At 40.7% G+C, this 14,729-nt stretch overlaps 1 protein-coding gene across 5 annotated transcripts in view; it reads left to right on the top strand.

Annotated features, from left to right (window-relative positions):
- Positions 1-14,729, top strand: part of LOC100644761 (3-phosphoinositide-dependent protein kinase 1) — a 404,120-nt gene that overhangs the window by 259,347 nt on the left and 130,044 nt on the right. For 2 of the 5 annotated variants that reach the window (XM_048407599.1, XM_003396679.4), the window contains one exon: positions 11,217-11,264. The exons of 2 other annotated variants lie outside the window; for them this stretch is intronic. In XM_048407599.1, coding sequence (XP_048263556.1) covers positions 11,217-11,264 — 48 coding nt within the window. Of the gene's footprint in view, positions 1-7,611; positions 7,694-11,216; positions 11,265-14,729 lie in introns of those variants that run through there. One more of the 5 variants, XM_048407604.1, reaches the window with a different exon arrangement.

The following is a 14,729-nucleotide window of genomic DNA, read 5'->3' as shown; positions in this document are numbered from 1 at the left end:
GATGCTCGATTCACGTACTTGACGAATGTTCGGCAAGTGGCGGTCAACTCACTTCGAAAATCGTCGTTTCTCAATGAAGTTAAACTACGAAAGACTTGTGGCCGAGAGCGATTACGTAAATGATTATCTAAATGCTATTGAAAGGCACGTAGGATTGTAGATATTAGAACGTTGCTGATGAAGTTTGTCCGAGAATGTTAACGAGAATAGAAATGATAGAAATTGTCCAATACCGGATATTAACATACTTTCGATAGACAATTCCACGAAAAGTTTAAAATAGAAAGTCTCCGATTTCTACGATAGGACAAAGACAGGAATTTCAAACGATTGTTTCCAAATATCGTGCTTTGCGCCACTGAACAAATCTATTCTTCGGCGATAAAACCGAGTATTCTACACCATCCTATATTAAACATTTAACGTGTAGAATATACGTTACGTACATCCGACAATCTAGCAACGAAACCGCAATAGTTAGAAGAAACGTCCTTGCTTTAGTAGTCGCCTACGTCTTCTCGCTTGGCCACCTACTCGCAGCCAACCTTATTGTCTCTCAATGCTCTTTCAACCTTCTACGATCTACGTCACCTACGGCTCTCGGTTGTTGCTTATACGCCCCCATGAGTCTCACTTTTTCTCTACTATTTTAGCGACGATACGCACCACGCGTAAAAATGCATCAGGGGATCAGAAACGACGAGGAAGAAAGCGAGAAAAACGCGGGAGGTCTGATAAAAGAGTGGAAGAGGGCGCGCATATCTCTGTCCTCGTTAGTCTATTTACATAATTGCGAGCTTACACAATTCTCTTGTCGTAACTCATTTTTCATGGCGTTTAGGGCAGGCATTACACGGCGACCGGTTGGCTAGATTATTTTATAATGGATGTCGCCGTGAACGCTACTCATGCTCCAAGACATGTTTGCGAGAGGCAAAATAGCACCAGAAGATTCACCGTGAAAATCTATGAAAATTACCCACTCTTTAGCCTTCGATCTAATTTTTCGCCTCGTTGGTTCCTATGCGCCAGTCGATTCCAAATTACCGTTTTCCGTGGAGAATTTAACGTTTGTTAGCGCACCGGTGTAGATGTTTACTCGTCGTCCCCTGGAGTAGAACGGTGGTCGAGAATCGAGGAGAAAACGGAGTGGAAATTGTTCGTCTACTTCTACTTTAAACTTTGTCTGAATGGGAATAGTGAGATGGGTTGAATATTGAAACAGAAAATATTTACATTCATATTAAATTCCTTTGTTATTTGTTACTTGTTTACCGAATCTTATTTGTGCAGAGGAATGTCAGTAATTTGTCAATAAAATTGTTTCTTAACAGTGTCGTGCAGACAAACATCGGTAAACATTTACCCAGTTCTGTAATCTACTACCGATTCCATCCTTATCGGTTCCACGGTGAAATAATGGAACTTCGTTTATATATCAACAGAGCATCAGCAGTTAGCTATATCTGAGTTACCTTTATCATCAACGATCGATCTCATTGACGCATAGATATCCAATCGTGTACGTCCGATCTATTCGTTTACCAGAGTTTTATAGAAGGAAGAGAAGTTGGTCGAATAAAATGACTCGGAAGGTCCACCAAGAAGAGTTTCAGTGGCAGACGTTTCTCACGGTGTCAGCGATCGATACATCGTAAAAGGAGAGTAAGAAGGTGGAAGAGTCGAGTTCCAGAGAATTAATCGCGGCTGAAAAGTTCCAGAGTGGTTGTTTACAGATTTTCCGAGGGTGCTAACGAGCCGCGAACTCGGCCCTGAAATTAAACGAGTCGAATCCCCGAATGGCCGGCTGAAACGAGCCAATAGCGCGAACGGTCGACCTGTCTGTCGATCCTCGGCAACCCGCAAACGCTGCTCTGTAAAAACAATTGCGGAAATTTACGGCTAGTAACTTTTACGCGTACGCGCGTTTCCCACTTTTCAAGTCTTCGATGTTGTTGTTTTCCTGCCAAGATCGGGGTCTCGATTATATTAGTAAAAGAAGAAAGGAAATTTAATAACATCTAGATATTCGAGTGAATATCTAAATAGGAATTCTGTATAATGAGAATTCTGAATTCTGTAATTTCTGTGAATATTTAGTGTCGAAGAACACGATGTTCGATTACAGAAATCGCGCGTGCGTTTCAAGTTAATTTGCCGATTTAACAGTCGCGCTATCACGCTACTTGTTGCGATCCGGAATTCCAGTTGAACGTTATGTAATAAGCGTCAATCGGTTCTGCTTTTCTGGATATCATTATGCAGGAATGTTGCATAGCAGAAGCATGGCCAACTTCGGCCCCGGAATACGTTTGCATAAATTATCGTGGAATTCGTTACTAATTAATTCTTTGAAATCGTTCATACATAATAGATTTCTCTCTAGCCGAAGTCTTGAAATGTCGCTCGATCGTTTGTAATAAAACTTCCGGAAGATTTTCCAACTGAAAGACGCACAAAGGTTTGCGTCATATTCCATCCATTGTTACTTATGGTGGTTCGTTCGTTGATTGTACTAATCCTGCACACCCGACAACTGCCATCGATGGAGGAATATCATTCTGGGATCATCGGCTTGACGTCCTATTGGAAAATTCTGTAATCCAGATGTTAATCGAAAGGAATCATAAGTAATTAAGTTCCGTTGACGTTCGTCGTTGATCGCGTCACGAATCCTCGGATATTATTTCGATGACGCGTGAATTGCAAATCAGGCTACGAACGTCTTGAATATTTTCAAGCATATTTTAATAATGATATCGGAAATATCGCCCGGTTCTGAAACAAAGAATCCTACTGCGCCTCTAGACCTGCTAATCGAAACAAAAATATACGACTTTAGGTACTTTCACGCGCAAAACAGACGCGTCTTATCGATATAAATAGTGTCGATAAGATCGATCGTATCGCGACATGAATTATATTGGTATGATAAATCGAGTCAACAGAGATCAGGTGAAAAAGTACGGAATCCACGCGAAATACCATCGATGTGAAACAGAGGGTCAAAGCTGAAAAACAGAAGAAAGAAGAAGGGTCTCAGTAGTTGATTCAGTGGTCAAAATATTTGCGCGAATATTTGCGTAGCACGCGTCACGATCAAAACATTTTAATCTCGCGTTTTATACGGTGCTTTCTAACTGGCTGGTATCGGGTAAAGTGCACCGGTGGTCGTCGAACAATAAAGATTTTATCGCGCTGATCCCGACACGTCACTTTTCATGACGATCATGGCCAGCGATATCTCGCGGCGATAGCGGCTTTGTTGGTCTATTAGTTGATGTATTATCGAGAGGCACGAGCACGAACGGCTTCAACGAAATTAATTTCCCGAGCGATTTTGCACGATAATTGCCGCTCGACGATGAGCGTTTGTCATCAACGTTTGCCATGACGTTCGCTCTCTATCGATAGCTGTAGCGGAATATCAGCAAAGTCGTAACTAGGAAGACCACTATGTTCGTCTTATCTATACGCATACCGACGAAATTACTACGTTAAATTACGATGACTGGCAGAAAAGCAAATTGAAATCGTCGTGAGATTCGAGATTGACATTGTTGTCATACGCTTTCGAAGAAATTACCTTAGAACGCGATAAACCAATGCTCTGGATCAAATCTCAGTCATCATTGTGCAACAGTATATAAATTTCTCTAGTCTATGAGCTATAAATAAAAATACTTGACTGTAGATAATTTTTCAGGGACTTGTCAGAAGTTCCAGAGTCATTCTACTAAACGCTAGTAACCACAATCTGCGATTAACACTTAGGTATCAACAAGCACACGATACGGCATGCACACGAGAAACGTGCAACGCGTTCCATGTAGAATCAAAATCAGGAGTTGAACATGCAACGCAGATGATTTGTCTACGAGATTACGATTCACCGTACTCTGAAATTCATTGATTGGAAATACCGTATTGTAATCGTCAATAAATCGACTGGAACCGGTTTAGTTGTTGAATGATTTATCATTTCGAAATAATCGTTGGATCTCTGTTAATTTTCACTTCTCTTCCTCCTATGTCTTCATACATCTCTGACAGTTTTCTTGTTGTATCGAAGATCAATCCTCGACCGTGACGTTGATAAGTCCACTGGCATAACATTTTTTAATCCGAAAACAATTCGATCGTCGCAACAAATTTAGATCATGACTCTCCTTTCAAATATTCGCTTCTAATCTGAAAGTCTCGGTTGCTTTTGTTTTTGCGCGGTGACTGATCGATTTATCAGCCGGGCTAATACCTTCAATTACTAGAACGACGAATGTCGAAAAAGCGATTAGCCCGAATCGAGAAATGCTCGCGGTTACATCATCGCCAAACTCTCGCGTTGTTGTTCTTTACGTGGCAACACGAATCGCCTTTTTCATCCTCCGCGACTTCTTCCCTCCTTTCTTTTATTTTCGCCCACCGTTTCGTTTCTACCTTACCATCTCTCGAAGGTGCAATTCATTTCTCGAAGGGGAACGGTTTTGCTGTTTCCAGAAGATGGTGAATTACGCACGCGTTTTCCGCTTTGACCATTGCAATTATGTACCTCGTTTGTATTACGGCTAATTAATTACGTAATTATTCATAAGCAAGATGCTAGTGATAAATAATATATCTACAGTTATTGCTGCATCATTCGCATTGTTACCGTAGAAGAAATATACATAACGGTGGCCGCAACGAACAAAGGACGGATCGAAAAGAACGTGATTTACGTTTGACCGCGGATCGCGGTTTCACAAGAATCATCGTAAATTATTCCGCCAGAGGGGAAAAAGCACTTCGTGTAATTACGTCTATAAATATACGAGAATTATCTGCCTCTCCGTTTGCATAATTTCTGCGTTTACAATTTTGTCGCGCGATCGGATATATGTACACACGGATCGGACATCTACGTTCCCTCCTTTTTCCTCGCTCTTCAAATATCCTGGCGAATAAACATCGAAGATCTCGCGCAGCAGATAATGAAAGCTAATAACGAGGAAATTTACGGCGCGATCGAACATCGTCGACGAGAATCGCCAGAAATTCTGCTCCTTGGACGCTTCCTCGAAAGTAATCGATGTCACATGAATTATTTACGACTCGAAACGTCGATTACCGCAATCGTGCTAAAAATAAGAGACACTTGATATCTCTATCTACGAATCTATCTACGAATTAGCTGTGATTCGAGAAGTCGATATCTCTGGATTACCGAATTCCCCGTACTACTTCCTTTGTGACTTTATTTTCCACCTCTTTATCCGCGATCACATCAGGAATTTTTGTATCCTTCGTTGCAACCCCGTAAAAAGATATTCGAAGGGTGTGCTGCAACCGAAGCGAACATGCGATTTCAAGAAAATTTTTCCGGCAGACCGAACAGATAGCCAGCTACGGTAAAAAACAAGACTCCGTGCGAGGCGGTAGAACGGCCGATGGGCTTGAAATATTTTTCGGTCACGGCGGTCGACGCAACAGGTGCACACTCGCTTCTGGCCTCCATTAAAGTGTTTACACGGAGACAAGAACTTTGAACCGTCCGGTTTAATCTCTTAAGCGCTTCCCGGACACCGGCCGTGGCCAGAGGGGAGAAAGCGGATCCCAATGGAGGATGTCAATTATCGGGGAATATTTATGAATTACGTCATCGATGGCTTTCCAACCATGTGATATCGTTCCGATGACTCTCAGTCAATGATCCCGTCAAGGACCACGTTCTATCAGGAAAAACTGGCAGAAAGAAAAACACGACGTGTCGCCTCTTAACGTTCCTCCGGTTCTCTGAACTTGAATCTCTCGATTCGTTTGTATTTTTCCTCATTCGCTTTTCCTTGTTTTCTATACTTTTTTTACGTCTGCTCTAACGGTTCCTCTTCGTCTTTTTTTAACGTACTCGTATACGGATGTTTGTTTTCGCGACCGGGCCACGAATCGAGCAAAAACCTCGACTTTCTATTTTTAGCACACCATCCATGACCCCTTCTGTCGTGTTTTCACCTCGTCTGCTCGTTTACGAAATATTCCTGAATATCGAATACGCTGTAACGCGTTCATTTCTGGATATTTTGACGCGCTTAAGTGTGTCTAAAATATTTGGGTGTACTTTAAGCGGACCGATAGCTGGCTTGTCAAAAATGTTTAACGAGGCATTTGCGCCTGCCGACATTGCCTCCTGTTTGAATAGTATGCTCATCGGTATTTAAACTTATCTCCGTCTCGTTCGGCCAGTTAAATATTTTTCAATCTTCGCCCTGCGTATGACTGGCCGATAATCTAGCCAACTACGATAACATTTTCTGCCTTATCACCTGAAATATTTCCGCCCCTTTTTCGTTTACTGTCGAAAATGGGCGATGTAATTTAAATGCCTCGTTCGTAAATCATCCCTAAAAGCTCTAACCGAATCGTAAGTTTCAAATAATATCTTCTCTGTTAAGTATTTCCATCGGTTTCTCTTTTTGTTTCGTTAAAGACTTTTCCTCGTGCTAAGAATCGACGTTTGTTTCATTCGCCAAGGTGAAAGCAACATTGTCGCTGCAACTCGTTTGAACTTAGTGTTCCAAAGTTCCAAACGCATTTCATCTCGCGTTTCTCCGAAGTGTCTTTACCGACGTGCGTCATTGCTGCAAACAGAGGATGGAAAACAACATGTTTGGCCTTCATTGTTCTGGCGTTTTACAAAGAACCAGTCGAAAATAAACTTTGTCCGTCTTGAAGTATTAATGCTGGCAAAAACTGTCATTAGCATATGGTATATTAATCGCTGTTAAAATAAATCCATGTACTTTTGAATTCTACCTATCCAAAAACATAATAGGACAATGATCAGGGATACTCGATCAACCTCAGTCCTTCGATCCTAAACTTTGCTCCACGATTTATTTCAAACAATAGGTGGATATTTTTATTTCGATTTAAGAATCGAGAATGTTAAACATATCCGCAGAATCTTCGGCCCAAGGATTTTTTCCCCTCGCCATGAAGTTGATCCAAGGCGGACTAGTGCGAGCAGTTGGTTATCGATCACGCGACACGCGTCAGTCTAGACAGATTGACACGGTAACCTATCGGTTAGCCAATAATACTGAAACCTTAGCGGGTCGCGACGACATGTTCCGCAGCCTGTAGTACACCTCAGCTATGCTAAGTTGCGTGAACAACCAATCTGTCAAGCCAATGCTGAATTTCCGGCAATAATGGGGAAGCCTTACTCGTAGTTCCTTCTCCATCAAAAGAGGGATACTATTAGACACCGTAGCGATCCGTTCATTGTGGCGAATAATTTGACGGATCGTTTTCGAAACGTCACGCGAGGGTAGTTTTCGTCGAAATAGATTCGACGATTGCGGAAAATAATTTACGGCACACAAACTGGCCACTATGACGATGATGGATACGTAGGCTGAACGTAGTCTGTTACGATTTTTCGTTGATTATTCAGGGTGGGAGTTTAGCGAGGAATAGGGGTTGGCTGCGTAATTGCATTTACTCGAAGATTAGACGCGTGTTTTCGTAAAGCGTAGCGATTGTAAATGAATGAGCATCGTTCTTCTATCGTTGTTTCGCGACTTTGTTGTCTTTGTATAACGATAACATATAATCAAATACTTTTTGCGACAGCTTTCAGTTGAAGTGCGACTCGTGACAACAAAGTTGGCCCTCCGAGGAACGTTGGTACATCGAATCTTGGAAATGAAATTGCGTGAGTTGATTAATTTCGATCTCGTACTTGGTGTATTAACAATTCGTCACTTTCGTCAGAACCTTTCACAAATCTCTCTGTCGAAACTATTTATATTTATCTGCATAGGCTCTTTCAAAATTGACTAACATTCAAACTAACAAATCATCCATTGAAACAAGAAATTATTGAATCGCGGAATTTCCATTAGCAGATCGAAAATTAATTTTGTCAAATTTGTTTCGGGTAATTTCTAAATGTCTGGGTAAAAATAGTCCATCGCTTTTTTCCTCCTTTACCTATCAAAACTTGTCTGTTCGGTTAGAAGCTGATCCTGACCAACACGCAGAAAGCTGTTCCCCGTTCTGGTCTTCACTGGAAATCACGGCGGTCGTTGTCTCGTAGATCCACGCTCTCTTTGCTCTTTGCTCGTGGTCCGATGCTGAAATTCGAGTGCCTCCGGCTGCCGCGGTTCATTCATCATCCCGCGCAACGGAATCCACATAAGTGGAACACCTTTCATCCATCACGTCTCCACCGCCGCGCCGGCCTCCGAGCACGGCCAGACGGCTTCATCCGATTATCCGGATCCGCGGGCCTCGATCTTTATTTCGACCGTGTCCGCTTTCTCCACCGCGCGCGCACGTGCGTTGTTAGCCTCTTCCAGAGGTGTTTACGTGTATTCGCTAAGGTTCTCTAGAATCTACCGCATAGATCATCCGATTCTTCGTAGGATGGTTTCATTAGCAGCCAAGATTAGCAGAGAATTCATCGAAGCCTGGTTCGTCGTTAAGCTCGTGTTTAATTTTTTCTAGTATTTAATGTGTATCAAGATTGATTTATTATCGCGACGCTTCTAGAATGTTTTGTGTTTGTTGCGAATTTTAATGAACCGTATGGTAATTAAGGTATCCATCTTTCTTTCTTCGGTTGCTTTGGATAGCGAGTAGTTTTAACGAGGTCGATTCTTTTGCGCGTTTTCTGCATTTTTATCGTGGCCTGATATTTTCTGGTGCAACGTCGTTACCGAAGTTCTGTTCTACCGCTGGCCAATACCGCGGCTCGAAGTGCCGTTGATGAGTTGCAAAATTGTTTTATCCGTAGAACCGAAGTCGACTTCAATAACGTGTAGCAGCTCTCCGCTTTCGTTTCTAGTAGAATTTGTTTTCGATAAGATTGATTTATCGTCCGCGATTCTTGCCATTGTTTCAGCTTTCGCTCGGGAAGATTGATAGTTTTCGAAGAAATGGCTGCAACTTCTTCTTCCACCGATGTACACTAGACGTTTTTCGTTGTAACATTAAAGTAACAATGCTTCTGCAGAATCATTAAAAATGCAAAGGAATGAACGAGTCTTCCACGAGTCGTTTGTCATCCGGCAAATTGCAACCGTCGAAAAATTCGCCGCCGTGGCGCCCGCGTTTGCAACTCGTAAAATAAACACCTATTTTCTCCGCTCGAGGACGAATAAATCTATCGACGGAGCCGATCATCGGATAAAGCCGGCAGCGATAATTAATTTTCTTGCAATCGGATCCTCGACACGTTTGCAATCCGCTTCTCTACCGTAGAATTATTTGCATAAGTGAAACCAGTTGCGAAAGATAACGCGCAAGGGTACATCTAGGAATCGGTGTCCGTGTCGCATTCGAGGAACACGCCAGGCCTCGTTCCAAATTTTTTTTCACGACAGTGGCTAACGAATAGAATCTCGTAAACATAGTCTCGTAAATAGGGATGAGCGATTCGTCTATCGTTCTTCAGATTAGAAAAAATTTGAAACAGTAAGACGTAGAATCGAACATACGATAAACACTTATTATTCAAGTCATAGTACCACGTCAGAATAATTTACTTATAATTCTCAATGAGAATTAATTGTAAAATTCTTCTAAATAGAAAGAAAAAAAAAAAAGAAAAAGTAACGCGTGATTTGAGACAAAGAATTGAGAAAGACGAAAGATTCTCGAGCTTTCGCCTACAGAATAAGTAAATTCATCTCTGTCGTTTAATGTACCGTGATAACACTGTAATTAGATTTCTAAGAATTACGTCATCAGCTCGTAGCCTTAAAAGTTATATGTTTGGAATGTAAAGAGGGTCAAGCAGTGAAAACACAGACGTGGAGAGTAAGCAAACGAGGAAGTTTCGGATATACACCGAACCGAGGTCGGGAAGGTGTCTAAAATCAGAGGAAAACGCGCACAGTTGTGTTTTCTTTCCGCGAATTCGTGTTCCCCGAAAGCGGAGCGATCTTTTACAACGAGGTCAGGACTTTAGAGTGGCGTTCATCGAGAGCCACTCAATTTACGCAATCTCGCGTCCGACAAACGAGCGGCCAATTTTTTCCGGGAAACCATTCGCGCGGTGATTTACGAAAGCCACACGGCGGGCGGTTAAACGCACGCGGCCACATCGTTTGCCGATGCAAATCAATTTTTAGACGCGGCCACATTTACCGCGTCGCAAAAGCGGCAGTTATTCCTTGAAAAAATCTTGTTTATTCCGTGGAATTGTAGCTACGGATAAAATGAAATCTCTTGAAATCTTTTGAAAATTGTATCCAGAAAAACAGAAGAAATAAATACCGATCTCTAACAGAAAAACGTTTTGTAAATCGCTCCAACGCCTTATTTTCTCCCTCGACGCTTACACCATTGAGTCATTGACACGTTATTCAAGAAGTTTCAGACCATTTCAACGAAGCTGGGAACGATTTCGAGCCGATTTGTCCAAGCCGTTCCTGTTTGAGATCCGCGAACCGGTCCGCGAAATCGGTTCCCGAAATCCTAGCGTTCCGCGAACCACCGTAAATCCGTTTATTGCGCGTTGCCTCGCCTTATTATCTGCCCACACAGCCGCACCGAAAATACATTCCAGGCCATTCCTTACCACTTTGAATCGCGTTCAGTTGCGTCGAATTGCGCCGCGCTTGCGTACGCCGCGATCCTTATTTGCACGCACTCACGGATTCTCCGCGGGTGTCTAGTTGCGACTCGATGGAACACGACTAAACGCTTTGCTGAAAGAATAGGTATTTACAGTGTAGACTACTATGGTCAGGGCATAAGCAAATTTTGATCACTTTTTATTGTCTTGAAACGGTAGCGTGTCACAAATCCCACTACTTCAATTTCTATGATAACTTTATTTAATAAGACTTGTACTACGTTTACGCATGATAAGATAGGAATCTTTAGAAGTGATGGACTTAGATCGGGTCCCTTGATTTTAGTCTACTGTATTTGTTAAATTATTTGGTATTGAAGATCCTAGTTAAAATATACCCGTTCTACCATTCACATTTAAATTTACCGCTATGGTCTCTTCGAAGTTATAATGAATTTTCTTAAACGAAAGGTAAGTTTCACCATCTCTCATTTAAACCACAATCATAAACCACAGCGTAAGTTCATCGACTAACACCAAATAAACAGAATTCGTTCACGCTTCTCAATCTCTGTTCGATTCTTTCAATTTTCTTTCCTTTCTTTCCTAACACAGTAATATCTAATTTACCACGTTCTTCTGTTCTTCCTTTCAGGATTCCGACGCTGACAGCGATTCTAGCGTTGCATGTAATTCCGTGATCGTAAGTAGAGCCCAGGCTACTTTATTTCCGCGTTGTCCCTTCCGAGGTAAATATCGAACGTTTCCCCGAAGATCGGTTCGGGAAAACGTGCTAGACAAAAGAGCGAACGCGAGAAAACTAGTCACGTTTGCTCGAGCAGACTGTATAGGGTTTACTTATTTACATTTATCGTACAATCGTGTGCGTTGATATTGAAAAACGTGGCTTCTCGAAAGCCGTAAAATGAACGCACGTGTTGCCAAGAGGACAAATTCCGAGGTATCGCCTTTATCCTTTACCTCGTCCTCCAAGATTTCACTAAGAATCATAATTTTTGCAAATTCTACAAAGTCTACGAGGTTATTGCAGGAATAAGGCGACGGCGATAAGGTGTCTTTTTATGCGAACATAAAATAAAAAATTAATACCACCTTGTAGAGAAAGAATTCGAGAATTTCTATCACATAAATTATTTTTTAATGTATTTGTCACGCATCAGTGATTTTGTTCTCAACTTTTTCTTTATTATAGATAAATCTCTCGATAATCTACATATTTGAAGTTCAACTGTTACAGTTACAAACGTAAAAGTCCGAAGACCGTTTGTTTTTTTTTCGTTTAGTAATTAAAGTTTAGTCTGACGGAAGACTAGCGTTGTAATCGTAATTATCCAACATCACATCAGCGGTAGTTATTTTAAAACGTACCTGTTATTACCGAGTAAATATTATTCCACTGTTTTCCCTAATTATAGCGAACGAATAATTGAACTCGATAAGCCGTGTTCCTGAAACTCTAATGTTTATCACGGCTTATTTGTAAACAAATTTAATCTGGACATGAATCAACGAGAGTCGAAAGTTAAATTTCCGTTTCCTGTTAAACAACACCGTGACACCGATAAAATCGTGTATCGACTGATTCATGAATGATAAATCCAACATCAAACAGAAACAACAGGATGAAGGGAAGGGGAGTTCTTCGAACAGGAGGAATACATCATCTACAGAGAATTCCAAATTAAAACTTTATAGCATTGACACGAAATTGAACAGCAATTTGTGAAAGAAATACCAACAGTTCCTAATAAATTACCACGAATTAAAAGTAGGTGCTACCCATAAGTTAACTTTTTACATTCATGACCTCGTTTTAAGCATTTTATCAATTCGTTCGAAATGAAAACAAGCTTTCTAGAAACCTCGCACAATTTCTCTCAAAATAAACACTTAGTCGTTTTAATTAGCCATTTTTAAAGGACCCTTGAATCTTTCCAATTACGTTATATTAAAGTCCCCGCGTCTAATTATAAAATGGCATTAAAATGGGAGAGTCAACAAAAATGTACGATACTTAACGAGCTTCTCAATCGACAGAATTGCCTCACAGAATTACTAAAATTCACATTATATAATATCAGTGTGCTATTCAGAGTTATTCAAGAGAAAGGGAGGTAAATTAAATTGCATGCGACTGCGACAAAAATGTTGCGCGAAACTCGGCTGGTGTAGCGTCGACAAATGGCGGCCACCGGTTGAAGAAAGCTCCTCCGACTCTCGATATACCGGTATCTAGCTACGTTTCGCATAAAGACGGTCTTCTCCCCGTTGCCCGTCTTCCATAACCCCGTTGTTGCCTCATCCGACAAAAGGCATTGTTCTTGCGAGGCGGCGCAACCGAATAATTGCCTTATCGACGCGGCGCAACTTTCCTGAATTGCGTACTTGTTGCACCGGGACCGGCTCCCTTTACGCTCCGTGCACAGCCCTCGCGTTCGCAACTTCTCTTTCAGCCACGTGGAACCACGTCGACGGGATACGAAGACGCGATACGTTTCTCGTATTTCAACCCCCTGCTCTCGCGCTCCTCCCCTCCTTGTCCCATTTCCACGCCAGAGACATATAATACAGCTACATAGATTTCGAAGCGCCGACTCAAGGGCGGGAAATTAAGTAGAAAATTGTTCCTTAACCTCTTAGGTACGATGCGAATGTCATCTTATATTACGACGCGCCACTATAGTGGCTCGTTCTACTGACTCATTCGCTCACCGTTTAAACTTTAAACCATTTAAACGATCTTTTTCATTTGTCTTACTTCACGCTTTTTTCGTCCTCGCAATGTTTTATAACAGTGTTAACAATATACAGACAGAATATATAGTCTTTGTTTTTGATACACCAGTGTCAGATATCAATTGTTGCTTTCCGTTAAAATAAATATACCATTATTAGATGCTCCTTTTAACATACCGATCCGTATCCCTATAATTTTTTAGAATCTTCAACCTGAAAATGCCGCTACAAAATAGAAAACGAAGGCAATTTGCTACAATTCAGAAACAGGCTCGGATCATTATAATATACAAAATATAAAATTAAAAAATTGAAAATTTTAGGCTTGAATATAATTTTTTATAGCATCGATTATGATATTTGTTAATATCTCATCAAGCTACCTTAGATTTAACAAAAAGTCATCGTTCTGCGTTAATTTAAAAAAACTATTGCTGAGATAATGTAGGTGCTAGCAGTTTTAAGGCGCAATTTCAATTGTAGACCTGTTCGCAGGCGTCACCGCATGCGGCCATTACCCCCTCTCCGCATCTGTACCTACGTCCTTCTTATACCAGAATTTTATAATTTTTATCAAATTTCAAAATCGAAATTTTTTTCTGTAAACTCATTATGTTTCTTTCTATAACCTATTTTTCGCATCTTTATTTCTTTAAACGATGGCGCTCAATTTCTCACGAGTTTCAAGCGCATACATCGCATTTCTAATGACCTTCCATTACCTTACTTCACTTTCTATCTGCAACAACAAGTTCGATTAGACGTTTCCATTAAATCCGACTAACGCAGGTAATAAATTTACCCAGAAACCTTTCCGTACAAATATCATTTCACGACAATGGCGTTATACCTGTTTAAATCATAAAAATTGACATATTAATCAGCAAGCAATAAATTACGTGAATCTTCGTTGGAGACCTTCATGAATCTCTTTAAATTTTCTTGCCACAAACAATTAGCTACTCGATATCAATCGAAAAAGATTTTTTCATTAATCGAAATCCAGATCTTAATAGCTTTATATTTCACAATTTAAATTTTACCGAATTTATACCGAATATCTAAATATAAAATAATATGGTATAAAAATAACATGAAATTACAGTAAATAATCTTGTAAAATGCAAACTATACATTATTCGGAGAAAGTGTTTCGGATAGAATTTGTCTTATTTCGAGAGGCACATCCAGCAACGGTCGCAGATCTTATTTGGGTGGACGCACCTCCGAGACTTAAGTGTGGTCTTTGTTTTTCTAAATGATACGATACATTTTTTAGACGCTATTCGATACAGTTTTTAATTCTCTACAGAAGAATATACAGGTACTTGATTCGAAAAATGAATAGTTTAAGAGATATCTTAAATTTAATATTGTAAGACCTGTCGTATGAATGACAAGGAAAGCTAAA

This window comes from Bombus terrestris, chromosome 7 (genome assembly GCF_910591885.1).
Source record: "Bombus terrestris chromosome 7, iyBomTerr1.2, whole genome shotgun sequence".
NCBI classification, from domain to species: domain Eukaryota; kingdom Metazoa; phylum Arthropoda; class Insecta; order Hymenoptera; family Apidae; genus Bombus; species Bombus terrestris.
The sequence above is the reverse complement of the archived record's forward strand: the minus strand, read 5'-3'. Positions and strand labels throughout refer to the sequence as shown.